The 23,496-nt window shown below is 39.0% G+C and overlaps 1 protein-coding gene across 8 annotated transcripts in view; it reads right to left on the reverse strand.

Annotated features, from left to right (window-relative positions):
- Positions 1–23,496, reverse strand: part of LOC132818810 (CMP-N-acetylneuraminate-beta-1,4-galactoside alpha-2,3-sialyltransferase-like) — a 598,325-nt gene that overhangs the window by 148,213 nt on the left and 426,616 nt on the right. For all 8 annotated transcript variants that reach the window (XM_060829907.1, XM_060829905.1, XM_060829911.1 and 5 more), the window contains 3 exons: positions 17,524–17,587; positions 8,149–8,244; positions 2,539–2,725 (listed from right to left, as the gene is read on the reverse strand). In XM_060829907.1, the coding sequence (XP_060685890.1) occupies positions 2,539–2,725; positions 8,149–8,244; positions 17,524–17,587 (347 nt within the window). The remainder of the gene's footprint in view (positions 1–2,538; positions 2,726–8,148; positions 8,245–17,523; positions 17,588–23,496) is intronic.

A 23,496-nucleotide genomic window follows, 5' to 3' on the forward strand; every position in this document is an offset into this window, starting at 1 on the left:
CCCACCAACACACTAAAACTGCAGTTAATGAACTTGAAAGACCCTATACAGATAACAAGCAAAACTAATGTCATTTACAAAATACCTTGCAAGAACTATAACAAACACACATTGGAAAAAACAGGCAGAAAACTAGCCATCAGAATACATGACCATTAACTAGCCACAAAACGACATGACCCACTGTTGCTAGTATCCTTACATACGGATGAGGAAGGACACCATTTCGACTGGGACAATACATCTATCCTAGCACAAGCCAAACAGAGACATAGACGAGAATTCCTCAAAGCATGGCAATCCAACTGGAATTCTATCAACAAACGCGTTGACATGGATCCTATTTACCACGCCTTGAGAAAAAGAACAGAAAATTATGCCACCACAGGAAATGACGTCACCAACCCGAGTAAACTCAAACATATAAATGGAAAGCGTGCTATACCGTCAATGCTTCATTCAGAGGCTCATTGGAGATCTTATCTAGTATGGTGATGAAATGTCTGAAAGTGAACCTTCCAGCTCAGCAAGCAAACCTTCATCCATGTGCTAATGAGATGTGAGGAAAGAGCACCATAAATCTCCCACTTTTAGCAAGGCATTGAGTGAAAGAGAATTGTTCAGTACTTCATTAAGTTCCACCATTTTTTGAGCTCACAATCTCACAGAAAACACTGTGGATGAGATGCTGATCAGACCTACTTTACTCAGGCAAATCTATTCAACCACACTCTTGGACTTGTGGGCAGTTGTGCCACTATAGGTTCATACGTTTGATCTTCTGTTCAGTTATGGTATTTATGTGGCTGGCCCTATTGAATTTTCCCACAATGTTGATGCTCATGGTATTAATGGAGGACTTGGCATTTATAATGGCATTGAATATGAGTGGTTAAGTCCACTCTTGTGAGAGGTGGTCATTCCAGGTACTTGTGTGGCACGTTAGTTGCCACTCATTTGCCAAGTCAAGCTGCTTTTTAAGTCTAGCTGCATGCCGTTTCTTTCTAGTTTTTGATGATGGAAATTGTTTCCAACATCCTCTTCAAGCTTCACAGTCAAGCAGCTATCAAAATATTTCACACAGGCTGTTCACAAATTGTTTCAACTTACACTGCAAGCATTGCCGTACAAAAATAAATTAAAGGGGCTGCACTTTTAAATCAATTATGCACTGCAAAAATGAAACAATACGAGAATGTGTTGTTTAGGCACGATCTCAAAATATAGCATCAAGTACAGGGAATTTGCAAAAGCAATTCAACCTATAAATAATCCAACCTATATTTATCAGTTTAAAGTACAAGAAAAGCACACACACAATTCCACCATCTGCAAGTTACATATCTGGCTGTACTTCAGCATGGCAGAATTTCACTGAGTGCATAAAGGAGTAAGAATACAGCATAACAGACTACCACCATTATTTCCCATTCTTGTATGCCGTAATTACATATCTTTCTTAATGTAACAATATATTCAAGTCACACAATCTAAATTACTTTCTATATTGGAAAGTGACACCATCACTGACCACTAAATACAAACAGGTTTGTTGTAGCAATGGTGTTAAATCTCACTAGTAAACATAGAAACTACAGTATTAAAGATTGTATGCAAAAATGACTAAGATTAAGTAAAACTGGTACTGTACATTTAAATGATCATGCTGAGACTTCTCACACTGTCAAATTCTAAATACAAACAGTGATGGTTCCTAATGTGAAGTAGATAATTTTGATCTTGACTGCAGAAAAAGAATAATCAAGTACTATTGACAAATTTCAGCATATTCCATTTCATAAATAGCATACCTAAAGGCTACTGGTATACTTACAGTTCTTACTGTGGGATAATCAATCTAATCTTTCTCCTCACGTGCTATTCTACAGAACATCAGATAACTCATCAATGGCAGAATAAACAGAATTATTATCCAAGCTTCAAGTCTTTTGTAGAGAAGCAAATATTTACTATATTCTAATTCATTGCCAGCATAATGACAGTTGGCATGAGATCTGAAACATTTTCAAAATTCTCCAAATTTTACTGAAAAGCAAATACATAGTTATTGGCGGACAGTTAAGTCTTCTAATATAGTACCGAGCAAGTCAGATGAACTTGTTCAAAACTATTGGACACTATAATTATTTACAGTTTATTTATGCATGTTATTTTTGATGACTATTAAGATTAATTCTTATTATCACCACTACTGATGAAATGTTGCCTCTGTTGTCACTCCCAATGAAGCCTACTATTTGTTCTGATGGTCTCTGAAGTCTGATAATGTACTCTGGTTATTCAAGAATTCACCTTGTTCATGTTACGTCAACAGGGAATAATTAAAAAGAAATTTCTAATGTGAATTCTATTCAGTGAATCATACTTAACATTTTCCATTCAAGAAAAAGAACTGAACTTGAAAATTTACTATACCAGATATTTAATAGGCCAGAATCACTAAACATTAACAATCTAGTCTGATGTGCCTTTATTGTTCAGACAATGCCACTAACACACATGAAGGAGAAATCTTACCACTTTTTCTTTGTAAACAATATATTTTAGCCATTTGAAATCTTGAGGTTTGAATCCAGCAAACACAAAAAGTGAGTCCTTCTCGTAACGAGCTGGCTTTTGTATGGCACCTTCTGGATATGTAATTCGAAGAGTTGTCTTTGCTCCAACATCTTTTTCAAAACCTTTCACAGGGGCTTCATTTAACCTGCAGTAGAAATGAACAAGAATTTAGTAATAATGAAAAGTTTTCCTTTGTTTGCTCACTATGTGTTTTATAAGTGCATGACCACTGTGACTGGCATAATCACCCTTTCACCAGCTAAAGGTACTGCTCTCTTTTACACAGCCACAATTTTAAGTAACTGGATTTGGTAAAACTCTCAATTTTCAATCCTCATACTCTTTATTCCTTTCATCACTACAAGATGCTACTTGAACTTCTTTCTTCTTTGATTAATAAATGAGGTATCTGCAAATGTAAATGTCATTTTGTGAATGAATAAAGTTATTTTCTAATTTATGCTTGAGCTGTTCCTCATTTATGCACGCACACTGATTTCTTGTTCCATCACTCACTGAATTAATGTCTTTACCCTTGTTCTCAAATTTATCCAAGGCTTCATCTTACTTTTTTTTCATCTTTGTTTATCTATAACATTGCTCTTGTCTCAGTTTTTGGTCTTCTGACTCATGTCTTTACTGCATACTCCTTACCTATGCCTTAACACCTATGTCAGAATCTTCGACCATCATTCTACCCCATTAGAATTTCATAAGCACTGTCATGCAATTAATTTATGCTTTAATAAAAAGCTGAAAATGAACTCTGCTTTTGGGTTCATTTCCTTTCTCTCCCTTTATAAATTATTTTCTTACCTAGACAGTTTTGATTTATTCAGAGTGGGGTAGAAAATAAATCAAAACTACTTTATTGTGGCACAGGCCACTGTAGGGCAACCAGAACCATCAAAAACCTAAATGATCAAGACCTGAGACAGTCTGAAATTCAAAAAGAGGCAAATCAAAAGTGATTCAATACGGGTTTACAAAATTATAGCGAGTATTGAAAATTGATTTGGGCAAATTAATCAATATGGAAAAAATGTTCATAAATATATTTTAAAAATTAAAAATAGGAAATGTGGAAAAAGCAAATTGTATTACACAAAAGATAATAAGGGATAAGTTTCCATGCAAGATAATTGAAGTAAAGAGCGTAAATTTATTTATGAGATATCTTCAGGAGGAGAAAGAGGTGGAAAGAAATACCAAGTAGGAATGAAGCCAAGTTTGAGATTAGTCAAAACAGAGACTGATATTAATTGAACCACATGACTTATTATCAATATCTACATGGCAACTGATCTACAATTATATACTAACATTAGAGATATTGTAACTAAGAAACTTCCATGGAGGTAATAGAGAAAAAACTGAAAATATCACTACAAAGTATATTCAAGACATAGGTCTTTTGTTCAAAAAATTCAATTTCACAAAGTGCTGTTTTAGGTCCAAAGTGGCATTCATATCAATGTATACACTTTTTGTATTGGCTATAATGGATTTTAAGAGGTCACTTATGTGGGTGTTGGCCTTGAATACTGCAAGTATGCACAATAGGCAGATCATGTTAATCTGGTGTTACCCTATTAGAGGTGTTTTCAGACTGAGTGCTGTGGCTAACCGATGCCCTTAAGCTCACATAGCTGGATGTGCAATTGTCCAACAGCACGAAGGACCTCCTCACCAGTGATAAGAATCATCAATCACTTTCAGGCTAATCCATGTCTATTGCCAGGTTAGAAGTAGTATTTAGTTATTTCTGCTGCTACTTAATTGAAGAAGTCTACTGGGACTGGTGTGGCATGTGGTTCTCACTTCAAGGATTCTCCTCAGTTTCTGTGCTGTGTTTCTATCTCTTTATCCTTCCTGCTTTATAGGGGGAAAGAGCAAAGGATAAGCAGCTGCAAGAGGGATGGAGGAAGAGAAGGATTCTCTGCGTGATGCAACATCGAGGATTTCTCCAAGCACAGCCTGAGCAAGTATGTTACACCTCCACTTCACTAAAGAGTGCTCAGTGAAATATGCCACTTCTTGAGGTATCCCTGCAGCCTCATCCTTGAGCAATGGATGCTCAGTTATTGAGTACATTTTTGGTATTATGGGAATTAAGGAATATGGAGATAGTGTGGGAAGTGGAGCTGAACAACCATGATCTTACTAAAGAGCAGAGCAGACTCAAGGGATTACACCTGTTCCTATTCTTTGTGCTCTAATGCTCTAGAAGCCAACAGAAAGCAAACATTCTGAATCAACATTATTCCATACAATACTGACCTAATTACTTGGATATTCCCTTAATGTTGTCTTCTGTCTACCTTTGCCTATCTATGCAGTGATTTCATGGTACTGCAGCATATCTGACAATAAAAGCTGCTGAATATTACCGCACCATAAGAAATAGGAACAGAAGTTGACCATTCAGCCCATAGCACCTGCTCCGCTATTCAACAGAATCACAGCTGATCCAACACTTCTCAGTCCATTTTCCTGCAATTTGCTCGTTTCCCCAACTGATCAAGAATCTATCTGTATCAGCCTTAAATGTACATAAAGACTCTGTGCCTCCTCCCCAAAAATCTCTGTGGCAAGGAGCTCTCAACCCTCTGAGAAAAGAGTTTCCTCTTCATTTCAGTTTTATATTGACACCCCTTTACTTTGAAATATCCATTCTGGTTTCTTCCCACGGTCCAAAGATGTGCAGGATAGGTGGACTGGCCATGCTAAATTGCCCATAGTGTCCAGGATTGTGTAAGCTTGATAGATTAGCTATGGTAAATGCAGGATTACAGGGCGAGGGTAGGGTATGGTGTGCAGTTTTGGCGGGTCAGTGCAGACTCAATGGGCAAATGGCCTCTCTCTGCATTGTGGGGATGCTATGGTTCTACTTATATTCTATGTCAGACAAATGCAAATTTAGGACCTGCATCTCAATTATTATTTCAGTATTAAGAAGTCTCTAACCACTGCTATGTTGGTTTATGGACTGTGCATGCTATCAAGCCTTGGAGGATAGGAAACTGCAAAATCCTATTAGCTGCAACTAGGTTTTTAAAAATCATTTACAGGATGAGGACATCCACGACCCCTAATTGTTAAGACTCAACCACATTGCTGAGGATCTGGAGTCAGTGACATGTACATAAGGATGATCGTTTCCATCGCTAAAGGACAAAGGGGTTTTCCCGACCATCAGCAATAAATTTCTGGTTATTGTTAGACTCTTAATTCCAGATTTTTATTCAAACACGGATCCCCAGAACATTACCTGGGTCTCTGGATTAACAGTCCAACAGTTATACCACTAGACCATTACCTGGAAATTAAAGGTAGTGACAAGATTTGAAAATAATGTTGAATCGATACTGGCAACAGAGTTTCACCCAGTCATGCATGCTACTTTAATCAACATTTAGCATGAAAAGATCCAAATGTGATTAATTCCTAGATAAAATTCAATATATCAAGAGAGCAGTATGGAATGAACAATTAGTGCACCTCACTCCAAATCACTGATTAGTAACAATGGTTCAAAGCCATCAGGACAATAATTCAGGTAATCCTCTCTCCTTTGCTTTCTTTTCATTTTAAATGAAGCACAAATTTATTACACACATGTATGAACAATGCAGGTAGCAATTAAAAGAGCCTTCAAAATATCAATCATGCAGCAGCATGTCTGAAGTGTAGTATAGGATAATCAGGGCTTCACCAAGCTACGTGCACATTGTATAAACATGAATGCATGATTTTAAAATAGAAACCAACTTATTTACACATTTAGCAGTTAATCTGATGCCCTAAATAGTTACAGCAAAATCTAACTGCAACTGCTTTGATTCTCTGCGTCCTACTCCATGCCTACGAAAGAAAATGCATTCTGTCCTCTGAAGTTCAAACACTTGTATTATCATCCAGACCACAATGCATGGCATAACCTTGAATCCAACGCAAATATCATCATTAGCACATCTTGTGGTGTTGCACTTAGGGATCCCTTCTGCGGCCACCTTTATTTGTCATTTATATAAACGATTTGGATGAGAATATAGAAGGCATGTTTAGTAAATACATGGACCAAAATTAGTGGTAATATGGACAGTGAACAAATTATCTAAGATTACAAAGAGATCTTGATCAATTGGATCAAAGGGCTGAGGAGTGGCATATAAAGTTTAATTTGGATAAATGTGAGGTCTTCCATTTTGGTAAAGCAAACAAGGGTAGGACTTTTGCAATTAATGGTAGGGCCCTGGGTAATGCTGTAGAACAGAAAGACCTGGGGCTTCAGGTACATAGATCTTTGAATGTTGCATCACAGGTAGAGAGGGCGGTTAAGAAGGCATTTAACATGCTTGCCTTCATTGCTCAGATCTTAGAGTGCAGGAGTTGGGACGTCATGTTAACATTGTACAGAACATGGTGAGACCTCTTCTGGAGTACTCTGTGCAGTTCTGGATGCTATAGGAAGGGGTATTATTAAATCGGAGAGGGTTGAGAAAAGATTGACCAGAATGTTGCTGGGAATGAATCTTTTGAATTATAAAAATGGGCTGGATGGGCTGGGACTCTTTTCAATGGAGTATAAAAAGTTGAGAGGTGACTTTTTGGAGGTTTATAAAACCATGAGATGCACAGATGAGGGTGAATAGCAAAGGTATTCTCCCCAGAGATGCAAAACAGGTACCAAAGTATCACTACTGATAAGAGCAATTATAATGTGACAAGTGTACTGAGGAACTTTTCATTATTTCATAAAAATCCTGTTGCTTTGAGTTCTACGTTTTCTGAGCCTTACCAATATTAAATAATACTAAGCATTTTAGAATGCTGTGACCATATGCCGCGGATATAGTGGGATTAGATAACAAAAAAAAATTCTGACTTATATAAATTTAAAAATCTTGAAAATGCAATTGCTGATTTGAATAATATATCTTTATTGTAAAATAATGTATGTAATCTCCCTGCTCCTTGAGGACTTGGAATAATAGCCAAATTATATGCATTGATGGATTACCCCTGCACTGTTGTAATTACTTGAGAAGCATTTCATTTCAATGTTTCCTGACATCCCAAAGCAGCAGCAGAAACTCAAACACAGGAAACAGGGACTGAAAGGAAAATTAACTCATCTTAGTTAAAGATTAATTTTAAAAACTGCAACTATTCTGATGTGGCATTTTCAGTTAGATCCTCAAATAGTTAAGTTCTGGTCATCAATCAAAGTGAACTAGCTAAAGGAGTTTGAGTATGCAGGGAGCAAATTGAAAGAATCTGTATGTCAGAATGTACGCAAGCTGGTCACCTCCAATACCAAACAAAGGTGACTGCAAAGAAATAGTACCAGATGTAAAAGCTAGAGCTTCACATGAGTAAATAAAAAAGATCAAAGGAAAAACCTGCTTAATTGTCCACAAGAAAAAAACCTAAATTGTGGCTAGCTCTCATTTCTGAATCGCTGATGCTGTTACAAAATCGATCTTCAGTAAGCAAGCTATGTCACAACTATTTTTTTGAGTTGGTTTCATTTGGAGCTATTACAGTACAGGAAAATACACTCACCTTATTACAACATCATATTCATCAATTCTTGACCCAAGGGATTTGTTGGCCAGGATTCCTCCATTGCCCATGATAATGCATCGCTTGCAGGTTAAACTGAAAAAGACGAAGGCTATTTACCATACTGGAAGTTTCCAAAGAAAGGGTGCATTTCAATTGCAAATCTAAATTTACACAGTAATTCTGATGTTCACTTAACTATTGTTAATAGAAAAATAATACAAAACTCCAGTGACATCATCGGTGTGGTTTTGGAGGCACCGACAATAAGGCCAGGACACAAAGAGTTCGCTGTGGTGTTGTGTATTAAACTGAAGCAGAAACAGACTCTATGTACCTTTTGAAGTCCAGTTCACAAGAAAGAGATTAACTCTATAGTTTGTGAGTAATCCTCACAACACAACGCAAAGTTATAGTTGCTGCATAACATTTGTGTAAATAGAAAGAGCTCCCAAATATATTGTAAACTGTCATGCCTAATTAAGTGTTATTTATACAGGAATAAATACAGCTAATGTGTAATCTTAGCGAGTTTTGAGAAGATTTGTAGCTCAGGCTGAGGTTCTGAATCTAAGTTTGCTGCTGAGCTGGAAGGTTCATTTTCAGATGTTTCGTCACCATACAAGTAACATCATGAGTGAGCCTCTGGTGAGGCTTCACAATGTGTAATCAATTGAAAAAAAAGGTTAGCCTTTATGTAGAGAACATCTTTAATGTAGAGGAACGGTGTTCTCTGGCAGAAAGTTTTATTTATTCTATAGCAAAGGAGGAAAAGGACTCAATGTTTCCTTACAGTATAGAACCATGAACTAATAATTAGAAGAGCATTAGTTTAAAAGTAGGATAGGAAAATAAAGTTTATTATGCAGGAACCAAACCAAAAGCATCAAGGGAGAGTGGAGGAAATAAATTCAAACTAACATGGAACAATAAAAAGCAAGTTGTTCCCAACAGGTTTATTAAAATCTTTGAGGATGTACCATAGTTGCAGAATAAAGGCAAGTGGATATCTTGCATTTTTACTTCACAAAGCAGTTGATATAGTCTTTGACATGAAACTAATGGCTAAAGTAAAATCTCATGGGATCATGAAGGAAATTTAGATTCAGAGTATTAATTTGCAAGATAATAGGAAACAGAAAGGAGTTATCAATGGCAGTAATTCTAATTGAGCAGCTGTGACTGTCAAAGTTCCCCACGGATATAAGTTCCCCACGGCAATTCCTATCGTTCACAATATTTATTAAACATCTCAAAGAATGTAACATGAATATAAAATACAAGGAAATAATCAATTTGTATAAAATGTATTTTTTCAATTCTCAGCTTTTTTTGCTTTTAAGAGTCACATATTTTCACTCATCGGAGGTACATTAAATCCCTCAAATAATTTTTGGGCTAATTAATGCATGAGTGATGAACTGAGAAACTATATGAGGGCAAACATGTGCTAGGTTATCAGCTAATGTCCTTCCTGTAGGTGGAATAACAATTTTGGCAAGAACCTGGCCTGACATGTAGAGATTAATAACATTAATCTAAATCATGTGGACTTCATTAAAAGACAGAATGCAGCTGATGATATCCAATATAGGATGTCATTTTTTTTTCAATTTGAAGAACAGGTGGTCACAATGGCCAAACAATTTTCAAGAAGCAAAAATGCACGTAATATTTACTTTGTACCATGGATAAATCTGGATGTGGACCTGACTATCTGAGGCCATTTCAAGCTCCTGCGCCTGGATTTTTGCTGCAATACTCAACCTCTTTATCATAGCAAAAATGGCAGACAATCCCAAACATTTGAAGTCTAATCCCCCAATATGTTTGCATGGGGAGTTAATGGGTCCAAGTTAAAGTTTCAAGAACTTAAATTTTGTAGAGGCAGCTACCCAAAGAAATCAGCTGCTTCCTCCACTTCTGTCTTAATTTGGTGACATGGATGTCTGAAAAATGAAAAGTGTGGAATAAACATAGTAGAAGATCTAAATATTGTGGGATTATTCAGATAGCCCTTTGGACAGTTAAAGTCCTAGGAGCCAATTTGGATATAATACCAGGACAATTCAGGAGATTGGGTGTTCCTTGAGGAAGGGAAGGAATGTATGCAAAAACTGCATAAACTGTAAGCATCAAGCTCACTAGAACAGTCAACAGACCTATCAAAGGCACTGCTGAAAGCACCTGGCAAAGGGAATTGTCAGTTGTGTCAGAGGGACCTAGCAAGACGAACTCTGAAATACATGCCAAAAGTGTCAAATGTAACTGTCAAAAGTATCAAGAGGAATCACCAAAACCTATTGTTAAAGCAAGATGTCAAGCTGTCAATACATTTAAAAGTCATGCCCCTTAAAAACTTGGGAAAAAAAAGCATTATTTGGTCTGTCCATTGACCGATGCCTGAGGACTGGATCAGTGCTGCATCACTGATACTGCATCTGTAGAGTGTCTGTCATTTCACAGAATGATTGACAACTCCAAGTTTCGACCTCAGACTAGGAATTCCAATGTTTGTTTTTAGTAGTCATTATGTACCTGAATAAAATGTTTGTTATTATAAGGCTTTAAATCAAAATTGGAAATGTTGTAAATGGGATTTTATTAAAATTGAAATACTTATTATCACTTGCATTTCATAATAAATAATACAGTAAATTACAGTGAAGAACTTCAACTGTCACCAAAATCCAGCGCCATTTTGAATACATTAAGAATGAAAAAGTCTATCTTCATTCCTCCACCTTGCTGCAGCCTGAACTAGACCCACCAACATAGGCGTCGTCACCCTTTAGTTGCTGAACCCACACTTGCCCTGCAACCAGGAATCCCTGGCTCCGAGCCTACTCCAACGGGGGGGCTGCTGCTGCCATCGCATTCATAACCAGAGGTTCCTGCTCTATGCCACTTCAATGAGGCTGCCAGAAATTCCTGGTCTGGGCCTCTTGCAACCAGAGGTCCCTGGCTTCACTGCCAGACCAGGTTGCTGCTGCCTTGCCAAGAGTCCCATTATGTATGTCTCCTCCGAGATGTTGCTTTGCCAGTGCCACCATCTTGATAAGTCTGTTGCTAGGTCTGATCGCTAGAGGAGCTTTGCTGCCACTGGTGCCACCCCCAAATGGCAGAAGGATGACCTTGCTGCCACTGTGGTCACCGCTGGCTGCAACCATCAGGAGGCTACCTCTATTCTGCACAAGACCCACTCTTGCTGCTGCGCCAATGCTGCTGACCAACTGCTGGAAATGGCTTCAAAGAAAATAAAAATGAACGAAACAAACAAAAGAGAAAAGAAAAAGAGCAAAAGTGAAAAGAAACACAAGATGAGCCCTGGCTCAAGATTCCACATGCAGCCAGTGTTTCTTCAGTAAAGGTAAGTCAATAAAAGACACATGGAATTTTCTATTGTTTAATATCAGCATTGATCCTCATGTCTGTCCATGGTAGAATCATAGAGTCATAGAGATGTACAGCTTGGAAACAGACCCTTCGGTTCAACTTGTCCATGCTGACCAGGATCCTAAATTAATCTAGTCCCATTTGCCAGCACTTGGCGCATATCCCTCTAAATCTTCCTATTCATATACCTATCCAGATGCTTTTTAAGTGTTGTAATTGTACCAGCCTCCACCACTTCTTCTGTCAGCTCAGTCCATATGGATGAGTTGGCACAGGGCAGTGGAAAAACGTAGTGAATGGAGGCAACATTGGTTGTGGAATAAGGGCCATAAACGGCCATGGGTGGAGTATACATGCATGGAATAAGAAGTTTAAAATCTGATTGAAGATTTGTAGCTCGGGTATCCGTTGTTGTGGTTCTGCTCGCCGAGCTGGAAGTTTTTGCTGCAAACGTTTCGTTCCCTGGCTAGGGAACATCATCAGTGCGGTGGGAGCCTCGTGTGAAGCGCTGCTTTGATGTTTCTTCCGGTATTTATATTGGTTTGTTCTTGCCGCTTCCGGGTGTCAGTTTCAGCTGCAGTGATTTGTATCTGGGGTCCAGGTCGATGTGTCTGTTGATGGATGTTCTTGCCGTTTCCGGGTGTCAGTTTCAGCTGTAGTGGTTTGTATATGGTGTCCAGGTCAATGTGTCTATTGATGGAGTTTGGGGATGAATGCCATGCTTCTAGGAATTCTCTGGCTGTTCTCTGTCTGGCTTGTCCTATGATAGTGGTGTTTTCCCAGTCAAATTCATGTTGCTGGTTGTCTGAGTGTATGGCTACTAGAGATAGCTGGTCGTGTCGTTTTGTGGCTAGCTGATGTTCGTGACTACAGCTGAAACTGACACCCGGAAACGGCAAGAACATCCATCAACAGACACATCGACCTGGACCCCAGATACAGATCACTGCAGCTGAAACTGACACCCGGAAGCGGCAAGAACAAACCAATATAAATACCGGAAGAAACATCAAAGCAGCGCTTCACACGAGGCTCCCACCGCACTGATGATGTTCCCTAGCCAGGGAACGAAACGTTTGCAGCAAAAACTTCCAGCTCGGCGAGCAGAACCACAACAACGGAATAAGAAGTGTTAAGAGAGCTTGCATTGGCATTGGTTAGCATGGAAGGGAAAATGAGGAGTGAGTGGGGGTGGGGACAGCATGTGAAGGATGTGGACTCATGGGATATTTTATATTTTATCCTTTCTTAAAACGTTTTTGTACACAGTGCTAGAGCTGCCAGAAAGGCTTCCAGGTAGGTCATTTCCGCATTTGGTATCCTTCTTCCTACATCCAGGGTTGTCAGCCCTGAGTTTAAATATAATTTGCTCCACAAATTGAAAATCTAACCCTTTAGACAGACATTTTAAGAAATTGAATTCAGAGACTCACAAATTCTTGTGACTGCATACATGATGGACGAACCAAAATCATGACAATAAGGAGCTTGACTCATATTATTTTCTTTGATTCAACTAAAGTCAACATTCTTTCAAAAGATATCAGAATCCCCAGGAAAAAAAAACTCTCAAGATGGTAACAGCAAATTTATGGTTATCTAGTGGTGTTCAATGGGTTGGTTGAAGATGTTACATAACTATTTGATAATTACTGAGGAATATAACACAGGGATTGACTTGTCATTGCCACATAATATTAATGGATATCGATACATTCATCGGTACACTATGTTTGATGTAGGGCCATATTAAGGAATGCAACTTGGGAAAACCTGAAAGTCAAATAGCTGCTCTGTGGTCAGAGATAACTGAAAGTAATCAAAATTAAAACTGAGCAACATTTCAAAATTAATAAAGTTGCAAGATAAACAACTTAGTGACTTTTAAGGAGATTTGTAGTCCATGTTGAGGTTCTGGGTGTAAATTTGCTCGCCGAGCTGGAAGGTTTGTTTTCAGCTGAACCAGGTAACATTATCAGTGAGCATCCAGTGAAGCACTGGTGTTCTGTCCCACTCTCTATTTATATGTCTTGGTTTCTTAAGGTGGGTGATATCATTTCCGGTTGTTTTTCTCAGAGAATGAGTAGATGGCGTCCAAATTGATGTGTTAATTGATGGAGTTCTGGTTAGAATTCCATGCTTCTAGGAACTTTTGTGCGTGTCTGTTTAGCTTGTCCTAGGATGGATGTGTTATCCCAGTAAAAACGGTGTCCTTCTTCCTCTGTATGTCTTTTTGTGGCTAATTAATGTTCATGTATCTTAATGGCTAGTTTTGTGCCTGCTAGTCTGATGCACTTTTGTTACAGTCCTTGCATGGTATTTTGTAAATGCCATTTGTTTTGCTGGTTGTTTGTGTAGGGCCTTTTAGGTTCATTAGCCACTGCTTAAGTGTGTTGATAGGTTTTGGGCTACCATGATGCCAAGACGTCTGATAGTTTGGAAGTTATTTCAGAGATGTCGTTGATATAAGGTAATGTGGTTAGAGTTTCTGGGTGTGCTTTGTTTGCTTGTTTGGGCTTGTTATTGAGAAACTGGTGTCTACTGGGTATCCATTCTTCTTGTATAAGAATTTTTCTTCTGTTCTTGGAGTCTCTGTGTGCTGCTGTTTGCTGAAATAATGTCCTGATGCAACTCCATTTGTGGGTGTTGCTTCTGTAGTTAAGTATGTGGTCTGTGTCTTGTTTCCCTGTACATGCTGGTTTGAAGCTCCCCATGAACTGTTCACTCTACTCTGACATCGAGGAATGGGCGTTTGTTGTCATTCTCCTCCTCTTTTGTGAATTTTGTGCCAGTAAGGATATTGTTCATGGTGTTGTAGGTTTCCTATATTTATTCCGTTTTGTGATGACAAAGGTGTCATCCATGTAGCAGACCCAAAGTTTGGGTTGGATAGTTGGGAGTGCTGTTTGTTCGAGCCTCTGCATTACTACTTCTGCTAGGAACCCTGATATTAGTGATTCCCACGGGTGTTCTGTTGACTTGCTTGTCGGGTCTTGCTATTGAAATTGAAGTGGGTGATAAGGCACAGGCCCACTAGCTTGATTATATTATCTTTGCAGATGAAGTTGGCACTGTCTGGTGTTTGTGTCTTTGGTTCTTCTAGTAGTGCAACCAGTGTTTCTTTGGCCAGGTTGATGTTAATTGATGTTAACAGGGCTCTCACATCAAAGGAGGCCATTATTTCATCCTCTTCTATCTTGATGTCTTTGATGATGTTCAGGAATTCTTGGACAGAGCGAACAGGCAATGGGGAGCTTCAAACCAGCGTCTACAGGAAAACAACACACATGGACCAAATAACTTAACTACAGAAACAATCATCCCAACACACACAAACGGAGCTGCATCAGGACATTATTTCAGCAAGCAACAACACACTGCAGCACCCAGGAACTAGGAAGAGCAAGAGAAAAATACCTGTGCAGCGTATTCAAAAAGAACGGATACCCAATAAATACAGAGAGACAGTGAGGTCTGCAGATGCTGGGGAGTCTATGTTGCTAGAAAAGCATAACAGTTCAGGCAGCATCCAAGGAGCAGGAAAATCAACGTTTCGGGCCTCAGCCTTCCTCATTCCTGCTCCTCGGATGCTGCCTGACCTGCTTTCCTTTTCCAACACACTCTCAACCCAATAAATACAGTTCATCGATTTCTCAACAACAAACCCAAACAAGCAGACAGAATGTGCCCAGAAACATTAGCCACATTACCTTATATCGAAGACATTTCTGAAATGACTTCCAAACTATCAGACGTCTTGGCATCATGGTGGCCCACAAACCTACCAAGACACTTAAACAATGGCTAATGTACCTAAAAGGCCCAATACAAACCACCAGAAAAACAAATGGCATTTACAAAATACCATGCAAGGAATGTAAGAAATAGTAGATTAAACAAGCAGGCAGAAAACTAGCCACCAGGATACATGAACATTAACTAGCCACAAAAAGACATGATCCACTATCACTAGTATCCTTACATACAGATAAAGGAGGACACCGTTTTGACTGGGACAACACATCCATCCTCGGACAAGCTAAACAGAGACTCACACGAGAATTCCGAGAAGCATGGCATTCCAACTGGAGCTCCACCAATAAACACATTGATTTGGACCTCATCAACCATCTTCTGAGAAAAAGAACTGGAAATGTTATCATCCACTATTAAGAAACCAAGACACAGAAATAGAAAGCAGGACATGACACCAATGCTTCACCGGAGGCTCACTGGTGATGTTATCTAGTATGGTGATGAAACCTCTGAAAATGAACCTTCCAGCTGTAAATATATATATATAAAAGGCTTACCAGTAGAATGAATTCTGACTGTGAGTGGGCGTGTCCTCGGCGTTCAGAGGTCACGGGGTCCTCCGATGCGTGCGCAGAGGACGGTCACGTGGTGCTCCGAGACGCGGGCGCGGTCACGTGGTCTCCCTGTTTTGCGCTCCGGAAGAGTGCCGGGAGGTCACATGATCGGCCGTTTCACGCCCCGGAAGTATGTGAGTCTGCCGTTTCGCGCCCGAAAGGAGGCCGTGTGGTGTTCTTTTGTCTCAGAAAAGGGAAGGTCACGTGGGATCAGACATCCAGGAATGCGAGGAGGCGGGGAATGGAGTCAGAGCAACGGCCAATTAGAAGACAATTTCACTTGAGTGATGGCATGATGTTTTCATGGTATAAAAGACTGGGTCAGGAGCAGGAAATTTGTCTTTTGTCTTTGTGAACTGACTTACTTAGTAGTTTGTCAGGGACAGAAAGATTTAGACCCAGAGCTCTGTATACTTTATCCACTTATTGTTAGAATAAAACTAAAAGTGTAAGATTAAATATCTTTTCCTATTGCTTTATTTAAAGAGCACGCAGGACTTGGCTCACACATAAAAGAAAATAAGTTTGTAGATTGAGCCTAAAGTCCATCACAGCTCAGTGCACAAACTGAGGTATAAAGTTCCCTAAAATGAAAAATCACGAATATAAATTTTTGAATATCTTCTCACACACAGAAAAACATCAAGTAGCTTCACAGCAAGATAGACAATAAGCTTCAACATGCAGGAGGGAGAAAAAGAAAAGATGGATGGAGAGGTAAAAACAATTTAAGAAGGTTTTCAAAATAAAGAAGGAAGGGAAGGACAAAGATGCCAAGAAAAAGGAGGGAAAAGGGCCTGGGTGACGAAGCAGCTACTGATAGTGGAACTGAAAATATATAGTAAGGCTGAATGCATGAATATAATGCTGGAGGAATAATCACAGAGGTAAAGAGTGACTCTCTTTCGAAACTTAAAGGAAAGAATTACTATCTTAATGATAGTGTTTTCAACCAAGATTGTGATCAGAGCTTCGTATGGATAGGGGTGTATATTGTAGAGCAAGTTAAATGCAGTCAGTGCATTTTGATTGAGTCATAGCTTCTGGAACATATTCAACAGATTACTTTATGAACACTGATACAAATTATGTATTTCTAATGGACAATACACAATGAGAAAGTTATGCTGATGCATGTCTCTAAGGCATTTTTTAACCTTTAACTTTAGTAGTGAATGAAAAGACCTGTGACTTCCAGAGCCATAATTAAACCACTTATCTGACATCTCTGAAGTCCATTCAAATTTACAGCAAATTTCTTAAATTAGGCCATGCGTAAGGAACAAATTACCATCATATCAGAGTAGTTGCAAAAAGATAGGGAAAATTTATTGACATCCTAAGGAATCTAACCAATGTCTGAAGTCAGAATATGTATAAAATATTAACCTTGGTTTGGAAAGACTCAACATGAAAGTCACTGGGCATGCCTATCAGCCATGGAAACAACTGTCACCTATTAATATCAAAATAATTGCTTCTCAGCAGTCAGTGGAAATTTGAGGTTGTTTATTTCAAACATTTTGCGAGAACTGCCTCGTCTCGGAAATAATTTATGTTTCCTTTAAAAGCATAGTTGCACTGTTCCTTTCTATAATCTTGTACCTACCTGTCCAGATATGAAGTCAAAGTGTAGTGCTTAGTTATCCCCAGAATCTTCTGTATAACTGACTCTGTAAAAATAAAAATGACAGAAAACCAAATTCAGCAAAATCAGCAGCTTTTATTAAGCATTTTGTCTATCCCTTTCTAAACATTAAAGATTAAAGAATAAAATCACGGAACTGATGTATTGAATTTCAAACTTATTTCCCCACAAAGCAAGAGAGATGTTCTGATGTTATTCTTCAATGACAACACAGTGCTGCAGTTTTTCTGTTCACCCTCATGTTACACAAACCAATACACCCCACCAAGTTAGTTCAAATAATGACAGCTGCACGATCTGTTCAGGCTGCTAATTCTTCCAAAACCTCATCAAAAAACTACTCAAGAAACCTCCAGGTTAAAATACTTTGGCAAGACAGTAATTTCACATGTCTAATACGATATCAAAATATACCAACAGGTGAGGATACAGACATGGGTAAGAGTACTGGAAGACAGATCGTGTATTTTTAGGATTTCAATGAACCTTTATGCCTCGCTGTTAGTTTATTGATCATGAAATACAAGAAAATTATAACACAGAACATAGAGCAAGCAATACAGCACAAGAATGAGTTCTTTGGCCCATGACATTGTGCCGAACATGACACCAAATTAAAGTATTTCCTTCTGCCTATCCATGGACCATATCCTTCCATCCCTTGCATGTAACTGCCTCCACCACCACCACCAGCCCTGGCAGCACATTCCAGATACCTAACACTCTGGGTAAAACCTTGCCCCTCGCAACTCCTTTGAATTTTCCCCCTCTCACCTTAAATGATTCCCCACCAGTATTAGACATTTTAACACTAGGAGCAAGATTCTGACTGTCAGCTCTATCGACGCATCACATAATTTTATTGATGTCTATCAAGTCTTCCCTCAGTCTCGTTGCTCCAGATAAAACAACCCTAGTTTTTCTAGCCTCTCCTTATAGCTCATACAAATTTTTACAATTGTAAGAATTGTAATCTAATACTTCAATTAAGAAACCAGGTTAGACTTCACCAATCAATTTTCTAATATGCTGCAAAACTGGCATTATAAACTAATTTGCAGCACTGCACTGTAATTGTCAGCCTTTCTGCACTCAGCACTGAAGCAATGTACTTAGCCCTGACCTTGGAAAAAGCTACCCACAAAGACTGTGATATCTGTAGTACTCTGGATTTCATCTTTACTAACATCAATTTGAAAGGTGGCACCAAGTCAATATGATTGCCAAGCATCTGACAACTGTGACACCATTAAGCAGAATAAACAGCCTCAACATATTGCCAGATAACAAATCAGGAAGTTTGGAATTGCTAGCAGAAAAAAAGATATTTGGATGTAGACATATGAAGCTAAAATATCACTGACTTCTTAATACCTTTTGTTAAGCTGGAAGACATTAGAATAATCACAGGAATATTACATCTTCTATATCATAAGTCACACCAAACAAGTTGAACCAATTTTTCAAAGCTCAAAAATAATGTTTTTGCAAATACTCAGTATTTACATTTCCTCCTCAATATGCTAGATAATGATGAATAGTTTTGTGCTCCTTGTCAAAGGAAAGATATATTGGCATTGGATGCAGTCCAGTGAAAATTCATTAGGCTGATACAAAGTGTGGAAAGACCATCTTAACAGGAGAGGTTGAGTAGATTGGGCCTATGCTAATTGGAATATAGAAGAATGAGATGTAACACATTGAAACATACAAAATTTTGACAGGGTATTGATCAGTGGTGTGCTCCAAGGATCGGTATTGAGTCCAATGCTTTTTGTCATTTATATAAAGGGCTTGAATGTGAAAATAGGTATAGTTAGTAAATTTGCAGATGACACCACAATTGGAATTGTAGATTACCTCAGATTACAACAGAATCTTGATCAGATGGGTCAATGGGCCGAGGAGTGGCAGATGGGGTTTAATTTAGATAAATATGAGATGCAACATTTTGGAAAAGGCAGGATTTTAACATTTAATGGTAAGGTCCTGCGGAGTGTTGCTGAACAAAGAAACCTTAGAGTGCAGGTTCCTAATTCCTTGAAAGTGGAGTTACAAGCAGATAGGACAGTGAAGAAGGCATTTAGTACACTTTCCTTTATTGGCCAGAGTACTGAGCTAGGAGTTGAAAGGTCATGTTGCGACTGTACAGGACATTGGTTAAGTCAATTTTGGAATATTGTGTGCAATTCTGGTCTCCCTCCTATCGGAAAGATGTTGTGAAAAATGAAAGGGTTCAGATAAGATTTACAAGGGTGTTGCCAGGGTTGGAGGGATTGAACTATAGGAAGAGGCTGTATGGGCTGGGGCTGTTTTCCCTGGAATGTCAAACACTTAGGTAAGATCTTATAGAGGTTTATAAAACCATGAGGGGCATGGATAAGGTGAATAGACAAAGTCTTTTCCCTGGATTGGAGGAGTCCATAGCTTTAGGGTAAGAGGGCAAGTTTTAAAAGGGACCTAAGGGGCAACTTTTACATGCAGAGAGTAGTGCATGTATGGAATGAGCTGCCAGAGGAAGTGGAGGAGGCTGGCACAATTACAACATTTAAGAGGCATTTAAGGTGGGTATATGACTAGGAAGGTTTAGAGGGATATGGGCCAAGTGCTAGCAAATGGGACTAGACTAATTTGGGATATCTGGTCAGCAAGGACAAGTTGGACTGAAGGGTCTGTTTCCATGTTGTACAGCTCTAACGACTCTATATGGAAAGGTTATTTCCTCACGTGGGAGAGTCTTGGACTAGACGGTATAATCTCAGAACAAAGGGTCACCCATTTAAGACAGGAATGAGGAGGAATTTCTTCTCTCAGACGGTCGTTAAAGTATGAAATTCCTTACTGTGGAGGATTGTTGAGGCCGTTATTAAATATATTCTAAGTTGAGCTAGACAGATTTTTCATTTGTAAGAGAATAAAGAGTAATGAAGAAAAGGCAGGAAAGTGGTGTTGAGAATTGTCAGATCATTCATGATCTCATTCAATGGTGGAGCACACTTGATGATCTGAATTGCTTACTTTTGCTCCGACACATTATGGCCTTATTAACCATTGGCCTGCTAGCAATGGAGGAGTGGGGCACATTCCGGAATGTAAGTTTGCAAACTGTGTTTAAGAACAGTTCTGCTGCTAATGGTCCATTGCAGCTCATGGATGCCCAGCCTTGAGTTGCAAGATTTTTTCAAAATCTGTTCCATTTAGCACAGTGGTAGTGCCATCCAACACAATGGAGGATATTCTTAATGTGAAGAGTTCCGTGGCAAGTAACTTACCTCCAAACTCCCCTGCAAGACACAAGTCATGATTGTGAAAGGACTGTGAGATTATGTTGTCTGGTCCCAGACTCTCCCACATGAGGAAGCCTTTCCACATCTTCCATGTTAAAATTTGGAACGTTTCAATAAGGTTACATCTCATTCTTCTATATTCCAATAGGTATAGGCCCAAGCTACTCAAACTCTCCTGTTAAGGCAATTCTTCCAAACTTAGAATCAGCCTAAGGAATTTTCACTGGACTGCCTCCAATGCTAGTATATCTTTCCTTTGATAAGGAGCACAAAACTATCTACTGTATTCCAGCATATTGAGGAGGAAATGTAAATGCTGGTGGCTTGGATAAATGTGACACACATAGAACTCAAGAATTTCAATATCATCCAGAATAAAGTAGTTCACTTGAGTGGTGAACCAGTGGAATTCACTATCTTAGAAAGCCGTCAACGCCGAAACATTGTACGACTTTAAGAAGGAGATGGATTTGGACTTGGGGCTGGTGAGTTCTAAGGATACGGGGTGAAAATGGACACAGGCTATCGAGTTGGATAATCTGTCATGATCATAATGAGTGAAGGAGCAGATTCGAAGGGGCAAATGGGCTACTCCTGCTCTTATTTAACAAAGAGACATTAACAAAATGATTAAAGAGATGCTAGCAATGATGGCCTGTTTCTGTGCTAAAACTATTCTATGATTTTATGAGGGGGTCGTGTGGCATAGTGGTCATGTACCTATCTCTGCATTAGGAGGCCCAGGTTCAGGTCCCACCTGATCCAGAGCTATATAATAACATCTTTGAACAAGACGATTGCAAAATATCCCTGTGATTTTAAGATACCCTTGTCCTCCACCACCATATAATAAAGCTGGTGGCCATGATGTGGTTGCAGGTGTTGGGCTGGGGTGGTCAAGGTCAGAAGTCACACAACACCAGGTTATAATCCAACAGGTTTACATGAAATCACAAGCTTTCAGAGTTCTGCTACTTTGTCACTTCACCTGACGAAGGAGTATACTCCGAAAGCTTGTGCTTTCAAACAAACCTGTTGGATGATAGTCTGGTGCCGTGTGACATCTGTCCATAAAATAAAGCTCAAAGAAGTTCTTGTGGCACAGTGGTACTTTTCCCACTTTGGGCCAGAAAGTTTCGATTAAAGTCCTATGTGCCCAGGCGATGTATTGTAACATGTCTGAACAGGTTTATTAAAAACTGTAATTATAATTAAATACAAATGGTATATAGGAGCAAATGAGGACTGCAGATGCTGAAGATTGGAGTCAAGAGTGTGGTGCTGGAAAAGCACAGCAGGTCAGGCAGCATCCGAGGAGCAGCAGAATTGACAGGATGGGCATAAGCCCCTCATCAGGAATGAAGGCTTATGCCCAAAATGTCAATTTTCCTGCTCCTCGGATGCTGCCTGACCTACTGTGCTTTTCCAACATCACACTCTCGACCCAAATGATATATAGTTAACATACAGATTGGCGAGGTCTTCAAGATTCAGCCGGATGAACTTGTTAAACCAAAAATCAGTGAAAATCAATGGGTATGATAAGCTTGGATTTTGGTAGAGGTTTGAGAAGATACGAGGCAGGAAGCTAGTAAAATAAATTAGAGCAATTGGTTGGGAGAGAATACTAAATTAGTATGGATTGAAAATTACTTAAAAAGACAGGAAGCAGGAATAAACAAATCATTTTCAGGAAAGCAGATTGTTAGTACTGGGCTTCAGCAAGGATCAGTGCCTATACATAATGTATATACATATTTAGATTTGGACACCAAATATAATATTTCCAAATTTGCGAATGAGTCAAAACTGGGTGGGAATAGGAGTTGTGAGGATACAGTTAGGAGGCTTCAAGGGACTTGGAAAGGCTAAATGAATGGACAAGTACAAAACAGAATATGACATTAATAAGTGTGAAGTTATCTATGTTGGTAGAAGCAAAACAGCAAGATAACATATTTCTTAAATGGTGAGAGATTGGTAAATACTAATGTCCAAGGAACTTGAGTATTATTGTTCATGAATAACTACAAATTGCCACACAAGTGCAGCAAGACATCAGGAAGTCAAATGGTAAGTTGGCCTTTATCCCAGCTGTGTTGAGGCAATTATATACAGTCTTAGTGAGACCTCACCTGGAGTATTGGGTACATTTTGGTCCTCTGATCTAAGGATGGTTATTTTACAAGGAGATTGCTTTGCAAGGAGAAATTGAGAAAACTTGGCCTGTATTCACTTGAGTTTTAAGAATAAAGCTGAAAATGTGTTGCTGGTTAAAGCGCAGCAGGTCAGGCAGCATCCAAGGAACAGGAAATTCGATGTTTCGGGCCACAGCCCTTCATCAGGAGATAAGAATAAAGGGTGATTTCACTCTTAGAAAATTCTTACAGGGCATGACAGGGTGGATGTGGATATTTCTTCTAGCTGATGAGTTGGAACCTGGCGAGTCTCAGAAATAGGAGTAGACCATTTAAGACTACATGAGAAGGAATTTTTTAAAATTGTAATGGAGAATTTTTGTAATTCTATGACTCCAGGAAGCTGTGAAAGCTCAGTCATGGAGCACGTTCAATACAAAAATCACTAGATTTCTGAATACTAATAATATCAACGAGTATGGGGATTGTATGAAAAAGCAGTGTCGAAG

This window comes from Hemiscyllium ocellatum, chromosome 9, assembly GCF_020745735.1.
Source record: "Hemiscyllium ocellatum isolate sHemOce1 chromosome 9, sHemOce1.pat.X.cur, whole genome shotgun sequence".
NCBI classification, from domain to species: domain Eukaryota; kingdom Metazoa; phylum Chordata; class Chondrichthyes; order Orectolobiformes; family Hemiscylliidae; genus Hemiscyllium; species Hemiscyllium ocellatum.